This window comes from Spinacia oleracea, chromosome 1 (assembly GCF_020520425.1).
Source record: "Spinacia oleracea cultivar Varoflay chromosome 1, BTI_SOV_V1, whole genome shotgun sequence".
NCBI classification, from domain to species: domain Eukaryota; kingdom Viridiplantae; phylum Streptophyta; class Magnoliopsida; order Caryophyllales; family Amaranthaceae; genus Spinacia; species Spinacia oleracea.
This window is the reverse complement of record NC_079487.1, coordinates 132,432,007-132,449,139: the sequence shown is the minus strand read 5'-3', so window position 1 is coordinate 132,449,139 and position 17,133 is coordinate 132,432,007. Positions and strand designations below refer to the sequence as shown.

General features: G+C 35.7%; 2 protein-coding genes across 6 annotated transcripts; both read left to right on the top strand.

The window, feature by feature from the left end:
* The first annotated feature begins 99 nt into the window (after positions 1–99).
* Positions 100–5,047, top strand: LOC110785567 (GATA transcription factor 28). 5 transcript variants are annotated; one of them, XM_056829281.1, is made up of 9 exons: positions 100–399; positions 632–738; positions 852–1,167; positions 2,712–2,795; positions 2,873–3,006; positions 3,628–3,759; positions 4,237–4,342; positions 4,541–4,612; positions 4,712–5,047. In XM_056829281.1, the coding sequence occupies exons 3-9, from the start codon at positions 865–867 to the stop codon at positions 4,775–4,777; spliced, it is 897 nt and encodes a 298-aa protein (XP_056685259.1). In that variant the 5' UTR covers positions 100–399; positions 632–738; positions 852–864; the 3' UTR covers positions 4,778–5,047. The 5 variants fall into 5 exon arrangements, with proteins under 5 accessions (XP_056685259.1, XP_056685255.1, XP_056685262.1 ...); XM_056829277.1 differs by having other exon boundaries at positions 627–738; XM_056829284.1 differs by lacking the exon at positions 632–738.
* Positions 5,048–6,509: 1,462 nt separating this feature from the next.
* On the top strand, positions 6,510–16,577 carry LOC110785566 (mannosyl-oligosaccharide 1,2-alpha-mannosidase MNS1). The gene is made up of 14 exons (XM_021990025.2): positions 6,510–7,081; positions 8,714–8,761; positions 9,135–9,299; positions 10,900–11,012; positions 11,508–11,573; positions 11,686–11,857; positions 12,443–12,532; positions 12,650–12,774; positions 12,888–12,953; positions 14,005–14,113; positions 14,197–14,295; positions 15,119–15,199; positions 15,281–15,451; positions 15,972–16,577. Exons 1-14 carry the CDS (start codon positions 6,932–6,934, stop codon positions 16,194–16,196), a joined length of 1,680 nt encoding a protein of 559 aa, XP_021845717.1. The 5' UTR covers positions 6,510–6,931; the 3' UTR covers positions 16,197–16,577.
* Positions 16,578–17,133: the final 556 nt, after the last annotated feature.

The window sequence follows — 17,133 nt, the reverse complement described above, 5'->3', positions numbered from 1 at the left end:
AAGTGACTAATCTCGATTGGATATCAAATGTAGGGCAGTACCGCAGTAGTTAAGTACGGAGTAGTCCTTATTTGGAAAACGTCGTTGATAACGATTAACGAGCAAACAAATAGTTCGTACAAAAGACTACATTAATTTCGATCCCTTCTTCTCCGTTTCTCTCTCCTTTCTCCCCTCTTTCTCTCTCCGCACACCACCCAGGTCACATCGATCCTCTTCAACTTTGATAATACTCCGTACTAGTAACGCCTCAATCCCAATTTTTTTAACCCCCATCTTAATTGCGGATAACTTTTTTAAAGATTTTAATTCTTCCGTTTCCCAGTTTTGATTTTGTACATCAATTTGCACTATTCCAGATTATTCAAACCCTAATTCGAATTCCCACGCGATTTCCAGGTATGGATTGATTTTCAATGGTTTGAATTATATTTAATTTTAAATTTGTTGTTGATTGGTTAAGAAATGACGGTAGTCGTAGGCAAATTACATGTAGAATTTTTCTTTCCCAATTTGGTAGGGTTTCTGCGTTAGGGTTCATGCAAGTGTGATAGCATTAATTTGATAATTGTGCTCACAGATTTTAGTTAAGGTGTAAAAACTAAAAATTCAAAGTTTTTGAACAGAAAAGCTGTATTGGGCAAAGGAGTGGAGACTGAGGGAAGAAGGATAGTGATATAGAGAACAAGGAAGCGACATTTTTGCACGAATGCAGTTTAAAGATTAAGTTTTGTTTGTGTATGTATGATAAATAGAGTGTTCATATTGTTTTGTACACATATACAGAGTGGGAGGAGTGAAGTAGGAAGGCAGAGGACTTATACTATTATTAATTGGTGTTGTTGATAAAGGGTTTTTATCAATATGGATGATTTGCACGGAGATGATGCTCAAATGCACATGACGGAGGCTGAGCAACAAATGCATGCACACTATTTACACGAGCAAAGTCATGGCATGCACCATATGAGCAATGGGAATGGAATGGAGGATGAACATGATGATGGGGTTGCGGGTGGTGAGGGTATGGATGGGGAACTCCATAATGATCCCGGAAACGTTTCTGATACACATGGTGGATTGATGGTGGCAAATGCTGATAACAATCAGCTAACTCTTTCTTTTCAGGGTCAGGTTTATGTCTTTGATTCCGTATCACCTGAAAAGGCAAGTCCATTTTCTCTTAGCTTTTTGCTTATTATTCGATTTATGCTTGTCGATCTATCTCTTGCGTTTAGTGCTGCTGGTTGAAAGTCTTCCTTGCATATTTGATATGTGAAAGTTGTCATTGCATTACATCTGTATGAATTAAAGCCTTGAGCATTTTGTGCAATTCGAGAATCATGATGAAATTCATGTGTAATTTAGTGAGACATTCATATACTTCTTGGAATGTATTTGCTTTTACACCTCTGCAATTTCATTGGGGTTTTTTTTTATAGCTATTCATAGCATCTAATCTTCAATGACTGTCCTCTAATCCTAGATAACTTGATTAAGAATTGACTTAGTGGTCTTATCCGATGGTAATGGTGAAAATTATATGGTATACTAGTGTTTTGCGGGTGAGAATGTGAGATTAACTGAATTAGCAGAACATCTTGAATTTGAAGCTTCTGTTGTGCACTCCCCTTAAGGAAAGGAAAGAATAATAGTTTACGGTAAGTGGTAGTATGTTGCACCTTAAGAGATTTGTTCATGTTGAAATAACTTATCGAGATAAAATTTCCTAGGGTCCTCAGAGACTGTGACTTTGGATTGCATAGCATACATATTAATAATTGAATTGTCGACTTGTAGGAAAATTAGTACTCCGTCTGTTTAAGGTTTCTAGTTGTGATTGGGATGGTTTCTATTTTCTAATTTTTTGGAGGTGGGTGGCTTTGGGTGTGTGTGGGTGGGGGGGGGGGGGATTTCTTTTGAGACTAGGATTGCATGAGGAAGGAGTGATGTATAGAACTTGAAGCGCCTTTTTGACATATACACCACTGTTTTATTAATTTGATTTTGGCATTGGTTTTTTATTGTTCTTTTCATCAAAAGCACCATAGCCACCATCTAATTAGTAAACACATCGAAATTGTGGAAGCCTAGCATAACCAATTGTCCCTGGAATCCTAGGAGGGATGAGTGGAATGTTTCCCACCTATTCCTTGCTATCCTCAGCGCCCTAATCGTTTAGGAGAATGGAACTATCCGATTTCACTTGGTGTACCTTTAAATCCCTTGCTCATCTTGTTTGGTTGCTTGTTTTTGGGCATTGCTCCTTCTGGCTAGCCCGTTTTCCATGTAGCCGTTCTCAACTCAATATGTCAAAATGAGACAAAATGAGAGGTTGTGAACTGGAGTAAACAAAGTTGAAATGCAGTTCTATTGGAGAAAATCTCGTGAACTGTGGTAGCCTTAAGATTCTGGTGATTGGATGTTCAAGGCTTAAGCATTGTCCAGTGTTGGATTTTAAGCATTTATTTGCCTATTCCACATTTAGCATTGACTGATTATAATGGTGAAAGCATGGCTCCCCCTCTTCCATAGTTCGTAGCGTATTTTTCTTAAATATGGTTGCATGTCTGTATTATCTGCCGAAATTGGGTAAGATTTTTCATTTCTTAACATGTACTTTCATAATTTGTAAACTTGTTTTTCCGATCTCAATTTTTATTCCCCTAATTTTTTGAAGAGAAATGTAATCCTTGTATAATCTTATGCAGGTTCAAGCTGTACTTCTGTTGTTAGGGGGTCGTGAAATACCTTCAACTGTTCCTGCTGTGCCATTGACCCCTGCAAATAACAGAGTAATGTGATCATAGTAAAATTGGGCTTATGATACATATTGTTATTTGTATACTCACCTATTGGACTATTCAATCAGGGGGTGGCTCCCACACCACAGAGGTTCAATGTTCCACAAAGATTGGCATCACTACTCAGGTTTCGTGAAAAGAGAAAGGAACGTAATTTTGACAAGAAAATCCGTTACACAGTACGCAAGGAGGTGGCTCTTAGGTAATTCATATCTATGTAGGCACCTTTTTTTGCTCTTTGTCATGGTATTATTTCGCTTGTTAAACGCTTAAACTATGACAATTTCTGTGGGATTAGTGGTGTCCTATGACTTCTACATTGCATCAGGATACTAATTATACGTGAAGATGCTAAATGGGTAAAAATAAGGCTGGACTAATATAATAAGGCATGCTATTTTTGGTCTTTCATGGAATATGTTATTAAGAAAATGTACAGACCAGTAACCAAAAGGATTCTGCAAATTTGCAATAATAAAACAAATAATGCTCTTTCCTTCAAAAAAACAAACAAATAATGCTCTGAGATACAATGAATCCAATGAAAAATTCGCCTCTAGTGTGATGAAGCTTTGCTCTCACAGTTCTGTTGTCTTTGTTCCTTTCACATGCATTCTAACATTGCCAATGGAATTAGATTTTGAGACTTCAAGAATCCAGTTTTGATATCTGTAGTTTCACGCAGAGATTTAGCTCATTTAATTTTCATTTGTTTTCTTAACATGCTTTGATGCATTCACATCAATAATCAAGGGAACATAGAACCAGGAAAGAACAATACTTCTACTGATTTGCTGTCTCTTACTTCCACTCTCTTGTTCAGGATGCAGAGAAACAAGGGTCAATTTACTTCTTCAAAACCTAGTCAGGATGAGTCTTCCTCAGGTGCAACTAGCTGGGAGTCTAATCAGAATTGGGGACCCGATGGACCTTTACCATTACAACAAGAAGTTTGGTGAGTAATTAATGTCCTGTCTCTCTCTGTTCAGTCGTCTAAAATTTATCTTGTAACTTTCAGTCAGATGTTTAACATGTTCTTCGTGCTTTGTAAACCCATTTTCCCCGTTTGAATATCCTGTCACCAGAGTTGCATATGTTGGAGTGGTAATGTTCTTTTCTTTATTTTGTTCACTGCTGTTATGGAAGTCTATGTTTGTATGTGAAATTTGTTTTTATTTTGCAAAACGTGAATAAAAAGTTGGCAAAAGCCATTTACCAAACAAGGCCCTAGCCAGCAATCGGTAGAATTGCCTGGGCTAATTTGTAGTATTAACATTTGATACTGCACTACTTTTCATGCAAACTTTTTTGGTGCTAGTATAGCGGTATGCATACACCTTGATGTGAGACTAGATAGATATCATTTAGTAATAATCTGCTATATTTTGTATACTAAAGTTTGTATTGTGCTGTTTGCAAACGTATACTTTAGCTGCCGACATTGCGGTATTAGTGAGAAAGCTACGCCGATGATGCGGCGTGGACCTGAAGGACCAAGGACTCTTTGCAACGCTTGTGGACTTATGTGGGCTAACAAGGTATGTGTCAATTTACCAATTGTTAATGTTTGAAAGAAATGGTTTGTGCTGTGGAATTTCTCTTTCCTATTTTATACAGGGACATTGAGAATAGGAATTACTTTGTTGAGTCGTCTTTACAGTTTTCTCCTTTATAACCTACTTTTCATGATTCTGGTTAGCTGCTTTAAAATAGTTGTTTTTCTTGGAATTTTTTAGGGAGCTCTTAGAGACCTTTCGAAATCAGCAGTGCAGGGTGGACAAAATCTTCCCTTTACTAGGAACGAGGAGGTAAATAGTATTGGAAAAGGAACCCTAAATTATTCTGCATTGATCTAAATCTTTTTTTTTTTTCTCTTTATGTTTATGTCAATTTTGTTTTGGTTACAGAATGGAAATTTTGAGGCCAACCAACAAATTGTTAGAGTTGCTGGAAACGTTAGTGAATCGGTGTGATTAGCCTATATCAGGTGCAGACAATGTAGTTGTTGGAAGTCACCTTGAATTCTTGTGAAACTTCTGATCTTTGATTCCCATTTAGAGGATCATCAGTTTGGGCATCGCATTGATGATAATTTGACGAGATTAGGCTTGTACTCTTTTAGTGTTAGGATTGAGTTTTGTTACAGAAAACAGATGAAATGTGTCTTCTTCTTGTACACAATTTCAACTGAATCGTACATTCGTACCCCTTTTTATTGAAAAATTATATATTTGAATCTCAAATCGTTTGCAGCTCTTGTTTACTAATGATGATGGCAGATACTTGCTTATAGGAAGAACCAGTGCTACGGTGATATTTATGGCAGCCCATTTTGTGCCGAGCTATGAAGTACATTGCATTCAATGATTCAATGCTTGTAATTTTTTTTTTTTTTTTGACATGAGCTTAAAAGAAAGCGCAACGTTAGTTGAACATGGTGCCTCAAAATTCCATTATACTGAATACCTTGATCAACTAGTATTTGGACTGTAGATAAGGTAATACTCTGTAGCTTCTCCTCTAAAGACTCGACTGTTCCTAGACAACCAAAGCACCCAAAGTATACTAATAAAGTAAAGAAACACTATTTGGACTATTTCTCCCCTCCTGGCTGTGAAATTGTCGAGTATAATACATAAACCACTGCATAAAGGACATAGCTTCATTGTTTTATGAGTGGATAGCAAGACTTCCACCCCTCCAAGTTTGTTGAGCAAAAGTACATAAACCTAAAAAGATGTTGAACATCTTCTTCCATATTACAACAAATGTCACACATAAGCGAAACTTGTAACCCTCTTCTTCCAAGGTTAATCCTTATTGCAATGCCGTTATGAAGCAGCTTCCGAAGAAAAAGTTTCCACTTAGGATGAATTTTCAATGCCCAAAGTATTTTGTTGAAATCTCGAGCATGATCATTTCGGACCATACTCATGTCCTTCGAGGTCAACATTAACCATAAGTTTCTATGACTTGTGACGATCCTTGTAATCTTGTACACCGGTAAACTCATGCAGTCATGCTTGACCGCGTAAATACTCCGCATATTGGACCATAATCTGGCAAATGCCTATAATATTTAATTTTGTGCTTTTCATGCGAAGTAATTTTGGATTAGATAATTTAGATTAATTAACTTTATTTACTGTAATTCGTAAATAATAAGTTGGCAATTTATTTCAACAAATTTATTACATTTAGATAAAATAAGTCGATATACTCTGTGCTTGTTAGCTAAACTAGTGGACAAAATACAAGTAGTAGTAAGTTTAGCATTTCGAGTCGTTAAACATACTTCTTTTTATGTCTACTAATTGACTATTTACAGGTCAAAATGATCAAAATTTAACAATGTTTTGTGACTTACATTTCATACTATTATGTAAAAATACTCATTATCATGTAAGGTCTTGTTAAATTAGTATGGAAAATAATTTGTATTTTCAAAATATCAAATTTTCATAACATTTTCGATTATTTGGATGTGCATTAGATATCATAGTACTTTTGACTTGGAATTCTATTTTTATTTTGAAATTGACTATTCTAGTCTTCTATTTTATTTGGTTGACTAGTACAACATACAAACTATATCTTCTAATTTACCACGTGGCAATCTCCCATTGGAAAATGCACGCACATATGCTTGACTTAAAACTCACGATTCGAACAAACAAGAACATCAACTACATTTCCATTCATTTTCCCTTTAATTCCTCTTTTTAATTACTCCACTTCTTACTAATTACACCATTTTCGTACTACACTAAAAAAAATATTTTTAATAATCATTATATTTGGTTTACTTCATTTTTAGTTTTATGAGATTCCTCTCTTCCTCCTCTTCTTCTTCATCATCTTTCTCTCTCTCCTGAATATTACGGAAAAAACTAAATTACGCCGACGATCAATAATGGGGAAAAATTCGGAGAGAGATTAACCCTAAAATTACCTATTAAAATTTGAGGGGAAAAGTTTTAATTAAATAAAGAGTTTTCAATCGATCAATTTTCTTGGAATTAAGCTCTCTCATAGTTTATGAGATTCTTTTGATTTTAGTTTCTTCTATGTTTTCTAGCTGAATAATTGAATTCTAGATTTAGGGTTCAAGGGGGGAAGTCAAGAAAATGGCGAGGACTAGATCGTCGTCATGGTGGAGATATGCAAATCCGGCGTATTATTTGAAGCGACCAAAGAAGCTGGCTTTGTTGTTTTTTGCATTTGTTATCGGAACTTTGCTTGTTTGGGATCGACAGTCTCTTCTGAGAGAACACGAGGTAACTTAATTGATTTCATTTTCCATTTTGTTGATTTCATTTCAATTATTTTCTTTGTATTTCTTGGTGGGTAGATCTGCATTTGCATTTAAATTATGGGTTTTTATTGTGGATATAACTATGAGGGATTAATAATTGGGTTAATTAAGGGGGATGATCATCGGAAAGCTGCAATCTTTGAAGTTTTGGGTGTCAGTGTTGTTTAATTAGTAAAGATTATATAATGCTGTATTGTTTGTCTGAAATATGATTGTTGTTGGATTCTTTTTATTGTGATTGATGGAGTGGATCATGTTGACATGGAAGTTGTGGAAGTGAGGGATAATGTGTTGTTCAATTAGAGAGTTGGGACTCGAGCTGTTTCGGAGCCTGAATTGGAGTAGGTCAGTTCGTGGTTAGGTAATTGTTCGTAGGGTCTTTTCCATAACTACATATGCCCAGCAGAAGGGGTATTTCTTTGACTGAAAATTTGAACTTTCTTGGAAATGTTTCTTGTATTTTGACAATCTTTATGGATGTAAGGCTTAGTAAGTTTGATCTTATTGATGGATAATCTTCATGCATTCTCTGCCTTATAATACTAAGGAGGAGTATACTTTTAGTTATGATAGGTTTGGCCGAGTCCTATTTGTTTTAATTATGTACTTTGTACTATCTAAGCTAAGGACTGGGAGGGAATAGGACAACAAGAGAAAGGAATTTGTTGGATATTGCAAACCGGTGGAGCTGGATTCTAAAAATACAGTAACGGTTCATCTCATGTATCAATGAGATGTGAGGAGTTAGAAGGGTAAGAGGTACTTATTGAAATTGATGAACCAAGAAGTCCAGAACACAAAGCGACAAAGTTATAGAGAACTTTTGTGATTTGGACTCTCGTGAGTCGTGACACCGACACTGGTGAATTGTTGCCAACAAAGAGACCCACTTGCATTTGTGAGGGAGTATCATAGGGGCAGTCTTGATTGATGGTTTAATCATTTATGTCTGTTCCCTATGAATTGCTTGTAGTTTATTCACTATTTTGATGAATCTAAGGCTTAGTGAATTCGACGCATTCTGGGTATTTCATGCGCAGATCATGTAAAGATTTGACTGGTTTGGAACTGGTGATGGACAGATCATGTGAGCAATGCAGAGAACCCGAGTCATTCTAATGTCTTTTTAAGCAAAACCTTGTGTATACATATTGTGAGTGAAGCTGCTTCCCTCTTTGCAGTTGAAAGAGGGGACGATGATGAGAAGGTTTTATTTTGATGCATAGTCATATTCAATAAAAGTTATAATTGCCAACTTAGTGGTGAATCATATATTTGCTGATGGTTGTTTGCAGCTTCTGGTGAAGCTCAGGTTTTCAGTAATGCGCTGCATTATTACTGGTTCTTAACTTTGCTACTTATGCAATAATCGTGTCATTATTTGGATATGAAATTAGGGATGACAATATTCACACACATGCTGTACCTAAATTGTTAAAATTTATTGTTGGTGGTTCGTATTTTATATTATTTGTTGGGGCTGACACTGCAAATAATGATTATGTGCGAACTTTCTCTCTCTCTTCCTTCTCTCTCTACTTCGTACTTTGGAAGAAATTCAGGCATTAATTTAATAAAATCTTGCTGATTACAGGAGGTGGTTGAAAAGTTGTATTCAGAGGTCAATCGGTTGCAGGACGAGGTAAAATATTTGCTACGTTTTGTGTTCCCCCCCCCCCCCCCCCCCCCCCCCGTACCCCATCTTATTTTACTTGCTATATAGGGTGATGACTTCATTCTATTCTTATTCTTGAAATAGTATTATCTCTCTTTGGCTGACTTTTTCTGTAAAAGAGAAACATTTTCTCGATCAACCTTTTTTTTATTGCTGCAATTTTTGTTAGGCTTTTTCCCTTGAAACTTTGTCTTATGGAAATTACTGACATATTTTCGGCTCTGTATATTGCTTTTTTTATCTTCTTAGTATGCAAATATATACTTCTAGGTATTTACTTATTTTATGTTATAACTTTTGAAACTATTCTTTCTGAATTGACTTGTCTCTTCCTTTACAGCTTGAAGGGGTTAAAAGTGTGAAAGGGATAAGTAACGATTTTCCCACAAAGAAGGTTGTTTTGGATGATCCTGTTGAAGTTGAGCGAAGACAGAAAGTGAAAGAGGCCATGCTTCACGCTTGGACATCATATGAGAAATATGCTTGGGGGCAAGATGAACTTCAGGTATCTCTTGGTGATACTTCGATCATGTCACTCTTATATCCTTGGCTATTCATCACGCGATTGATTGATTATACGTTGTTGGAAATGAAAAACTATGAACAGAACGAATTATTTATGATGTCAGTCACATGACAAAGGTATACTTGACTTTAATCTCCATTTTATAAGGGAACTCCTGTGTTCATTAACGTTTGGTGTCCCTCATAGAATAGTCTAAAATGCCCCTTACAATAACAAATTATACTAGTGAGTGATATTCACGTTAAAGTACCATACTAACCCTCACGAGTCAATGTCAAAATTGAAATTAAAGCAAGAATCAACCGGAAAAATTAGACATAGTTGACAGCTTAAAATTACCAATGACAAATCAAACACAAAACCCCTGAATCACTCCATGATTTACGTCCAAAAATCAATCATCTTCCTCTTTAATGATTTTTTATCAATACCACACAAGAAAATATTGTAGTTCATGTTCGATTAATCACCTCCATTATGATACCTCAATAATCTCCATGATTGTTTCAATAATCATTCATCAATTGAGATAACTAAGCTAAAAATTTGTAAATAATATCATTTAACTAATGATTCACGGCTTCACGCCAATTAATTTTTAAGATGCCAAAAATAAGTAGCACTTATATGTTCTATCTTACATAAACCAACCCCCTCTCCATCTTTATCATTAAAAAATCACTTTTGGGATTATGAGCTAAGAAGGCAGATTTATACACGCGTATTGATTACCATTTCAAATACACTGTGAATGGAAAATGCCTTGGAACAAAATGGCGTAAGTGGCTCATGTGACTATGAATGGATTTCAAATCAAACGATTACCGTCTTGGCTTATGGATGGAAAATGGCCTGGCAACAAAGCTTTTTAAATTTATCAAACCTCATTGGTTGTAGATCATATTCCCAGGCGCCACTTTTTTTTAATGAATTTACTTCGTAGAGAATTGAATATGATTGTTGGTTGTAATTTCTTGGCTACTAACTGTCCTTGTATTTCTTTCTTGGTCAAGTATGATTTTACAGTTACCATCTATTTGTTGGTTCTCTTTTATCTTTACATAGAGGATGTACTTCAATTGAATGTTGAATTTGCAATGTTGTGTATTTGATTTGTACTCTTTAAATAAGGTGTTTCATGGTGTATTCTGTCCTTGAATAGTTGCGACAATCTTTCCATATGTTTTAAACTTTGTCTATAATAATGGGGAAAAAAGGTGGAAATTCTTGACTGATCTCTTGATGTTTTTCCACTTTTTTTTAAGATGAATTTTCTTTAAAAAAGAAAAGCATTTGAGGTAGGTTATAATATATAATAACATAATCTTGCGCTCTATTTACTTTTGCATGCATCACGTGCATATAAGACTAGTATTTAATAAAGAAGCATTTTTAAAAGACAAACTTTAAACTAGAAAATGGCAACTGCCATCTGTTTGTGTTGAATTGTTGACCGTTGAATTATTGAGCTAACTAAAGAACTTTAACAGATCTTCCAACTCAAAGGCATTGTCTCTTTGAACTCATAACTGTCCTATTTTTACTTCTTGTATTGATAAAGTTCATTTTATCTATACAGCCCCAGAGCAAGAGTGGTGTCAATAGCTTCGGAGGTCTTGGAGCTACACTGATAGACTCGTTGGATACATTGTATATTATGGGCCTGGATGAGCAGTTCCAGAGAGCTAGAGAGTGAGTTCTTGTACCCTTCTATTAGACTATAATATGCTTCCCTGAAACTTTAGATATGGGTTCCAAATAATCCAATTTATGCTGTAACCGGTGAATGTCCGTGGTGCGTTTCTTCAGAACTGAGAGTTTCTGTTGTAATTGAATGGGTAAGCTTAAAATTGGTTCTGTGTGATTTGAAAATCAAACTAAAATTGGTTCTGTGTAGTTTATGTTGTAACCCAGAGTTTCTTTCTTTGTGCATGAAAGGGAGACGTATCAATCACTCTTAGTAAGTTCATGATTTTTTTTTGAGGCCTGGTCTTACTTTTGGCTTTTCGCAATAATCTTGAAAGATCATGAAGTTGTGGCTTTACTATCATTGGCTCCCTTTGTTTATGTGCTTGCTGCCTCATCCTTCTTTTCCACCTTTTTATAATAAAATTTTGTTTATCCTGACTTGTATTTATTTATGCTGTATGATTCCCCAGCTTGATGGTTTGCATCTTCTTTTGGCAGGTGGGTTGCCAATACGTTGGATTTCAACAAAGATTATGATGCTAGTGTCTTTGAGACAACCATAAGGTTGCTATATAAGGTTTAATGTCATATTTTTAACGTTTATTGTATCTAAAATGCTTCAAAATTGCGTAATATTGAGACCTATTCTTCGTGTGTATGTTTTGTTTTAACGCAGAGTTGTAGGGGGACTTTTGAGTGCATATGATCTCTCAAATGACAAGATGTTCCTTGAAAAAGCCCAAGACATTGCTGATAGATTGTTGCCTGCATGGGACACATCTTCTGGAATACCATATAACATTATTAATCTGGCACATGGAAGACCACATAATCCTGGATGGACAGGGGTATGTTGTGGTCTTGTTGACTCTTAATTCATTTAGCTGATAATTTAACCTACCGAGGCTATATGAATATTTGATATTCCGTTTTGATCCTCCGCCGTGTACATTGTTTTCTTGCTTGAATGATTGTGGTTTTTGTTTGGAACTTTTTGATAGCCAAAGCTGTATTTTTTTACAAGAAAAGCCTATGCATTAGCCACTCAGCATCTTATCAAATAGGCCATGTAGGCTGTAGCAGTTCTCCATAAAAGTAGATTTGAATATTTGTTTGCCGCAATGTGTAAAATAACCACCACCACGTGTCCACTTGGTAATTATCCTGAGCGTCTTAGGGTAGACACAGTAATGACTGTGGAGAGGCTGTTTGCTGTTGCTGATAAATCGTAAATTATGTGATTTGGGAAATTATCAGAGTAACATGCTTTCAGTTTGTCTTACTCAAGCTACTGCTCTTTAGAAAGGCAATACATGAGAGGGTCTAGAAATACATGATACATGTGTTTTTATTAAACGGGAAACGGCTGTTTTCATTTTCTACCAAGGTAAGTTACATTTTCATCATCCCATTTGATTTTTGTTTCTTGCCAGGGTGATAGCATATTAGCAGATTCAGGCACTGAGCAACTTGAATTTATTGCGCTATCTCAGAGGACAGGGAACCCCAAGTACCAGCAGAAGGTAAATGGTCAAATGTAGTTTTAGGTTTCAACATGTTAAAGGGACTTACTCTACTGTTGCACACTTTCTGAATCGTATTAAGATGTCTTTTATTCTAATTGTTCTTTTGCTATTCAGGTTGAAAATGTTATATCAGTGTTCAATAAAACCTTCCCTGATGATGGTCTACTTCCTATATATATAAATCCTGAAAGTGGAGCGGGATCACGTACAACTATTACTTTTGGTGCTATGGGTGACAGGTAAAGATTGTTTTGTAATTTGTTGGATTATATTGTCTTTTAAAAGGCACAAACTCCGTTCTTCAGGCTTTTTGATGAATGATTTTGTGGCTAACCTAAGGATTTGGTTACAGTTTTTATGAATATCTACTCAAAGTATGGATACAGGGGAATAAAACTACATCTGTAAAGCTCTACAGGTATGTTTCGCGGGTATTTACTTTCAAAATACATCAGTTTCTTGTGTTAGAGTAAAGTAAATAGTGGATCATGAACACCAATATATTAGTTTCATATATAAGTGAATCAGCACTTTGCCATACAAGTCATGTACTTATGGTATTTCTTCATTTGTTTGCTTCAACACAGTGCCTTAGTGACCCTTGGTTCATAGAAGTGGCTTTTGACCAAGGTGGATTAACCGCTCTTGAGTTCTTTCTTGATGATTAATAAAGTCCAATGCCTCAACAGAATCTTTGCCGAGTAACCAAGTACTTCCTCCGTTTTTTTTAGTGGATACACTATATTTTGACACACATATTAAAAGAAGTTGACAAGGGAAGGTAATAGACAATAATATCCCTACCCACTAACACACCAACCAACCCACGTACCCGCATATCCATGTAAGGGTGAAATATGACATTTACATTACAAAACTTACCAAAATAAAAAGTGTGTCAACTAAAAAGAATTTTCCCAAAAAGGAAAGTGTGTCAACTAAAAAGGAACTGAAGAAGTATATTTTACATAGCCACCTTTGATGACTTATTTTATACTTCCTCCATTCGTTTTTAGTTGACACACTTGATACAATATTAAGAAAAGGTGACAAAGGAAGGTAATAGGCAATAATACCCCTACCCACTAACACACTAACCACGTACCCACATACCCTTGTAAAGGTGAAATAGGAAATTTACATTTCAAAACTTACCAAAATAAGAAGGGTGTCAACTAAAAGAACTTTCCAATAAAGGGAATCATGTCAACCTAAAATAAACAGAGGAAGTATATCTTGCCTCGTGACTATGCTACTTAGTTTTATGAACATTACAGTATTGCTATGCTATTTGCTTAGTCATTTTTTCTTCTCTTTATTTCATGCCACCGTCAATTATATTCACTGAAGTAGGAACTTAACCTATGTGATAGTTTAGCATGTGTGTTTTCAGATATGATCCTTGTTGCGTTGGAATTTTCTTTTTTATGTATTTCTGCTCTTACATCTTGTGAGAATCTTGGTTACAGAGACATGTGGGAGAAATCAATGAATGGCCTTTTAACTCTGGTCCAGAAGACAACACCTTCATCTTTTACATATATTTGCGAGCGAAATGGGAATTCTTTGCATCATAAGGTAGGTTTGGGCAATGAAAAAAAAACCTTTCTTTGCTCGGAATATTTTTTGTGCTTATATTTCACTTAAATTTACTTGTGCAGATGGATGAGCTGGCATGCTTTGCTCCTGGAATGTTGGCTTTGGGATCATTTGGTTATGGTCCAGGAGATTCAGAGAAATTTATGTCACTTGCTCAAGAGGTACTTGACAAAATGTGTAATTCGATGCATGGTTCAAGTCGTTCCACTTTCCCGAAATATTTTTTTGGTGTAATGTATTTTGTGTTTTATGGAAGCATGCTATTAGCTGATAAGTTACACAATGTTATTAGCAAAGCAACTTCGAGGTCTTCGGTTATGTTGACTGTAGATAAATACGAAACTTCCCTTTTATTCAATATTGAAAAATAGGAACTATGAAAGTTATTCTATAAATTTTGTAGTGTCTTTTCTTGTGACACAGATATAGAAGTTGACAGTGAAAGTAAACAGCTTCTCTTTGATGATACTTCCTGACGAATATCCTGAAAAAGGAAGAAATTATGATGCTTCTCTTTGTTGAGGGAATTTTCATGGATGCCAAATGGAAGTTAGGGAAAGTGTAAGAGTTTGAAGTCCCCCTTTTTCTTTGTGGGACAATATGTGGTCAAGTTCTTTGAAGTACATTTTTTTCTTCTTTTGGTGTGACAATGACGATCTCCTACGACGATTCATGTTAGCCGACCCCAAATCATTTTGGGACTAAGGCTTTGTTGTTGTTGTTGTTGTTGGTGTACCATAAATAGTTTTTTGGGGAAACGATTTAGTCGCCAATGACGTAAAATGTTGCTTGCTGACTTAGCGAATGATACCCGAGATTTTGATGTTACAAAAAATTAACTGCTAAGTGGGTCTTGGTCTTAGTTAATAGTGATAAAACTATGCAAATTGTTTACTTAGGAACAATCCCATATCCGCCTGCTTCCCCTCCCGAGAAAAGCAGAAAAGTATTGTACCTAACTTCTTTTTTTTTCTAATGTTGTAGCTGGCATGGACATGCTATAACTTCTACCAGTCGACACCTACTAAATTAGCAGGGGAGAATTATTTCTTTCACTCTGGGCAGGTGAGTCTTCATCTTTGGTCTAGTTTACTTGGAGTTGAATTACTTCTCTTGTTTTTTTATGTGCTTTTGATTTATGTGTAGGACATGTCTGTGGGTACTTCGTGGAACATTTTAAGACCAGAAACGGTGGAATCCCTGTTCTATTTGTGGCGCCTCACTGGAAATAAAACGTACCAAGAATGGGGTTGGAACATATTTCAAGCTTTTGAGAAGAACTCCCGCGTAGAGTCAGGCTATGTGGGGCTTAAGGATGTAAGCTCCTAAAACTTCATACATGAGTTCATACTATTTTAGATTATATAATATTATTACAAAATTATTAGTTTGAACTTTGAAGGTGCTTTGGTACTGTACCGATTACTTCCAACTGAATGCTGAGTAGACCTGGTTATTGGACAGGGTAGCCCAATGGGTATAGGGTTTGGGTCATGTTTGTTAATATAGGGCCAAACTTATAACTCAACAATTTTGAAAACTAAAATAGTTATGATATGAAAAATTATATGGATAGCTTCGTATTTACTTGTTTTTAGTCTTTTCTTTTTCATTTGTTCATTTATTGACCCGCCCACTATTGGCCCGATGTTGACTCGCAACCCGCTTTGGCCCGCCCATTATTGACCCGCTAAAATTGACCCTTTCATTACCGACCCGCACCGACCCTGACCCGCCCCCGCCCAATAACCAGGTCTAGTGCTGAGGGGTTATATAATACTTGCATTGTTTCAACTTTGAGTAACAATTTTGTTGAATCCTTTTGCTTTTGTTTCAGGTAAATAGCGGTGTTAAAGACAATATGATGCAGAGCTTTTTCCTGGCAGAAACCCTAAAATATTTGTATCTTCTGTTTTCACCACCAACAGTGATTCCCTTGGATCAATGGGTCTTTAATACCGAGGCTCATCCGTTAAGAATTGTAACACGAAGCGATAGTGGAGAGAAACAACATAGTCGACCCCTAATTCGACAGCGTGCTAGGAAGGAAGGTCGTAATTGACCCATGGACAATTTTTGAGGAAGTCAAAACTCGGTGAGTAGAGAATGTTGTACTTAGATCAGATACCTGTTTCAACGTTACGCTTCTGGATTAGCTTCATTTTTCCTCTTTTATTATAGGTGTGTAAAGTAGAACAAGTGTAACTTAATCTTAATTTGTTGTTCATTAAGGCATTTATACACCATGATGCCATGGCTGTAATTTAGTCTTTTTTTTCCCCTCTGCAGTTCTTAGGTGTGCCTATAGGTTCTCTATGAATGTAGGAAGTTTCAGATATTTTTTGATTGAGATGTACTACTAAATAAGTCACTCTAATTCTTGTCTAGTGATGATTAGGTAGTCTCTCAAGATTAATGAAATATCCTGTTTTTGACATTGTTATATATATCCCGAGTGTAAGAGATCGAGGAAGTAGAGCATATTACATGCATCTGTCGTACACATGAGGTCTGGCAACTGAGGTGTGTCGGGGCAATATAAATTACAAATGAGGTTCGGGAGATTCGAACCTGTGACCTACTGTACATATGCTCTCTACCTCATTGGTAGATTTTGAACTTGTGGTTTGAACCAAAAACATGTTCCTGGTATGGTAATTAGGTAAAAGTAGATGCATAGTTAAAAAATGTACACTATTTAACCCTATTACAAGTCATAATTTGTATGTCATTTGTTGTTCGACACAATGTTGATCTATAGTATTAAAATTACTCTTTACTCGGTTTATTTTTTTCAGATGGATGTGTCCTTCCCTAAATATTAACTTTGATTATAACTTATTTGAAAAAAAGACTCACATAAATGGTAGGGTTTGTGGTTGCTAATTTGAAAGGTAAGAACCAAAGTAATTATTCATCAACAATTTATGACTAAGTAAATTTTGTTATATAATCTACGTGCGATTTCCATTAAATACAATATGAGGTATACCGTTTAA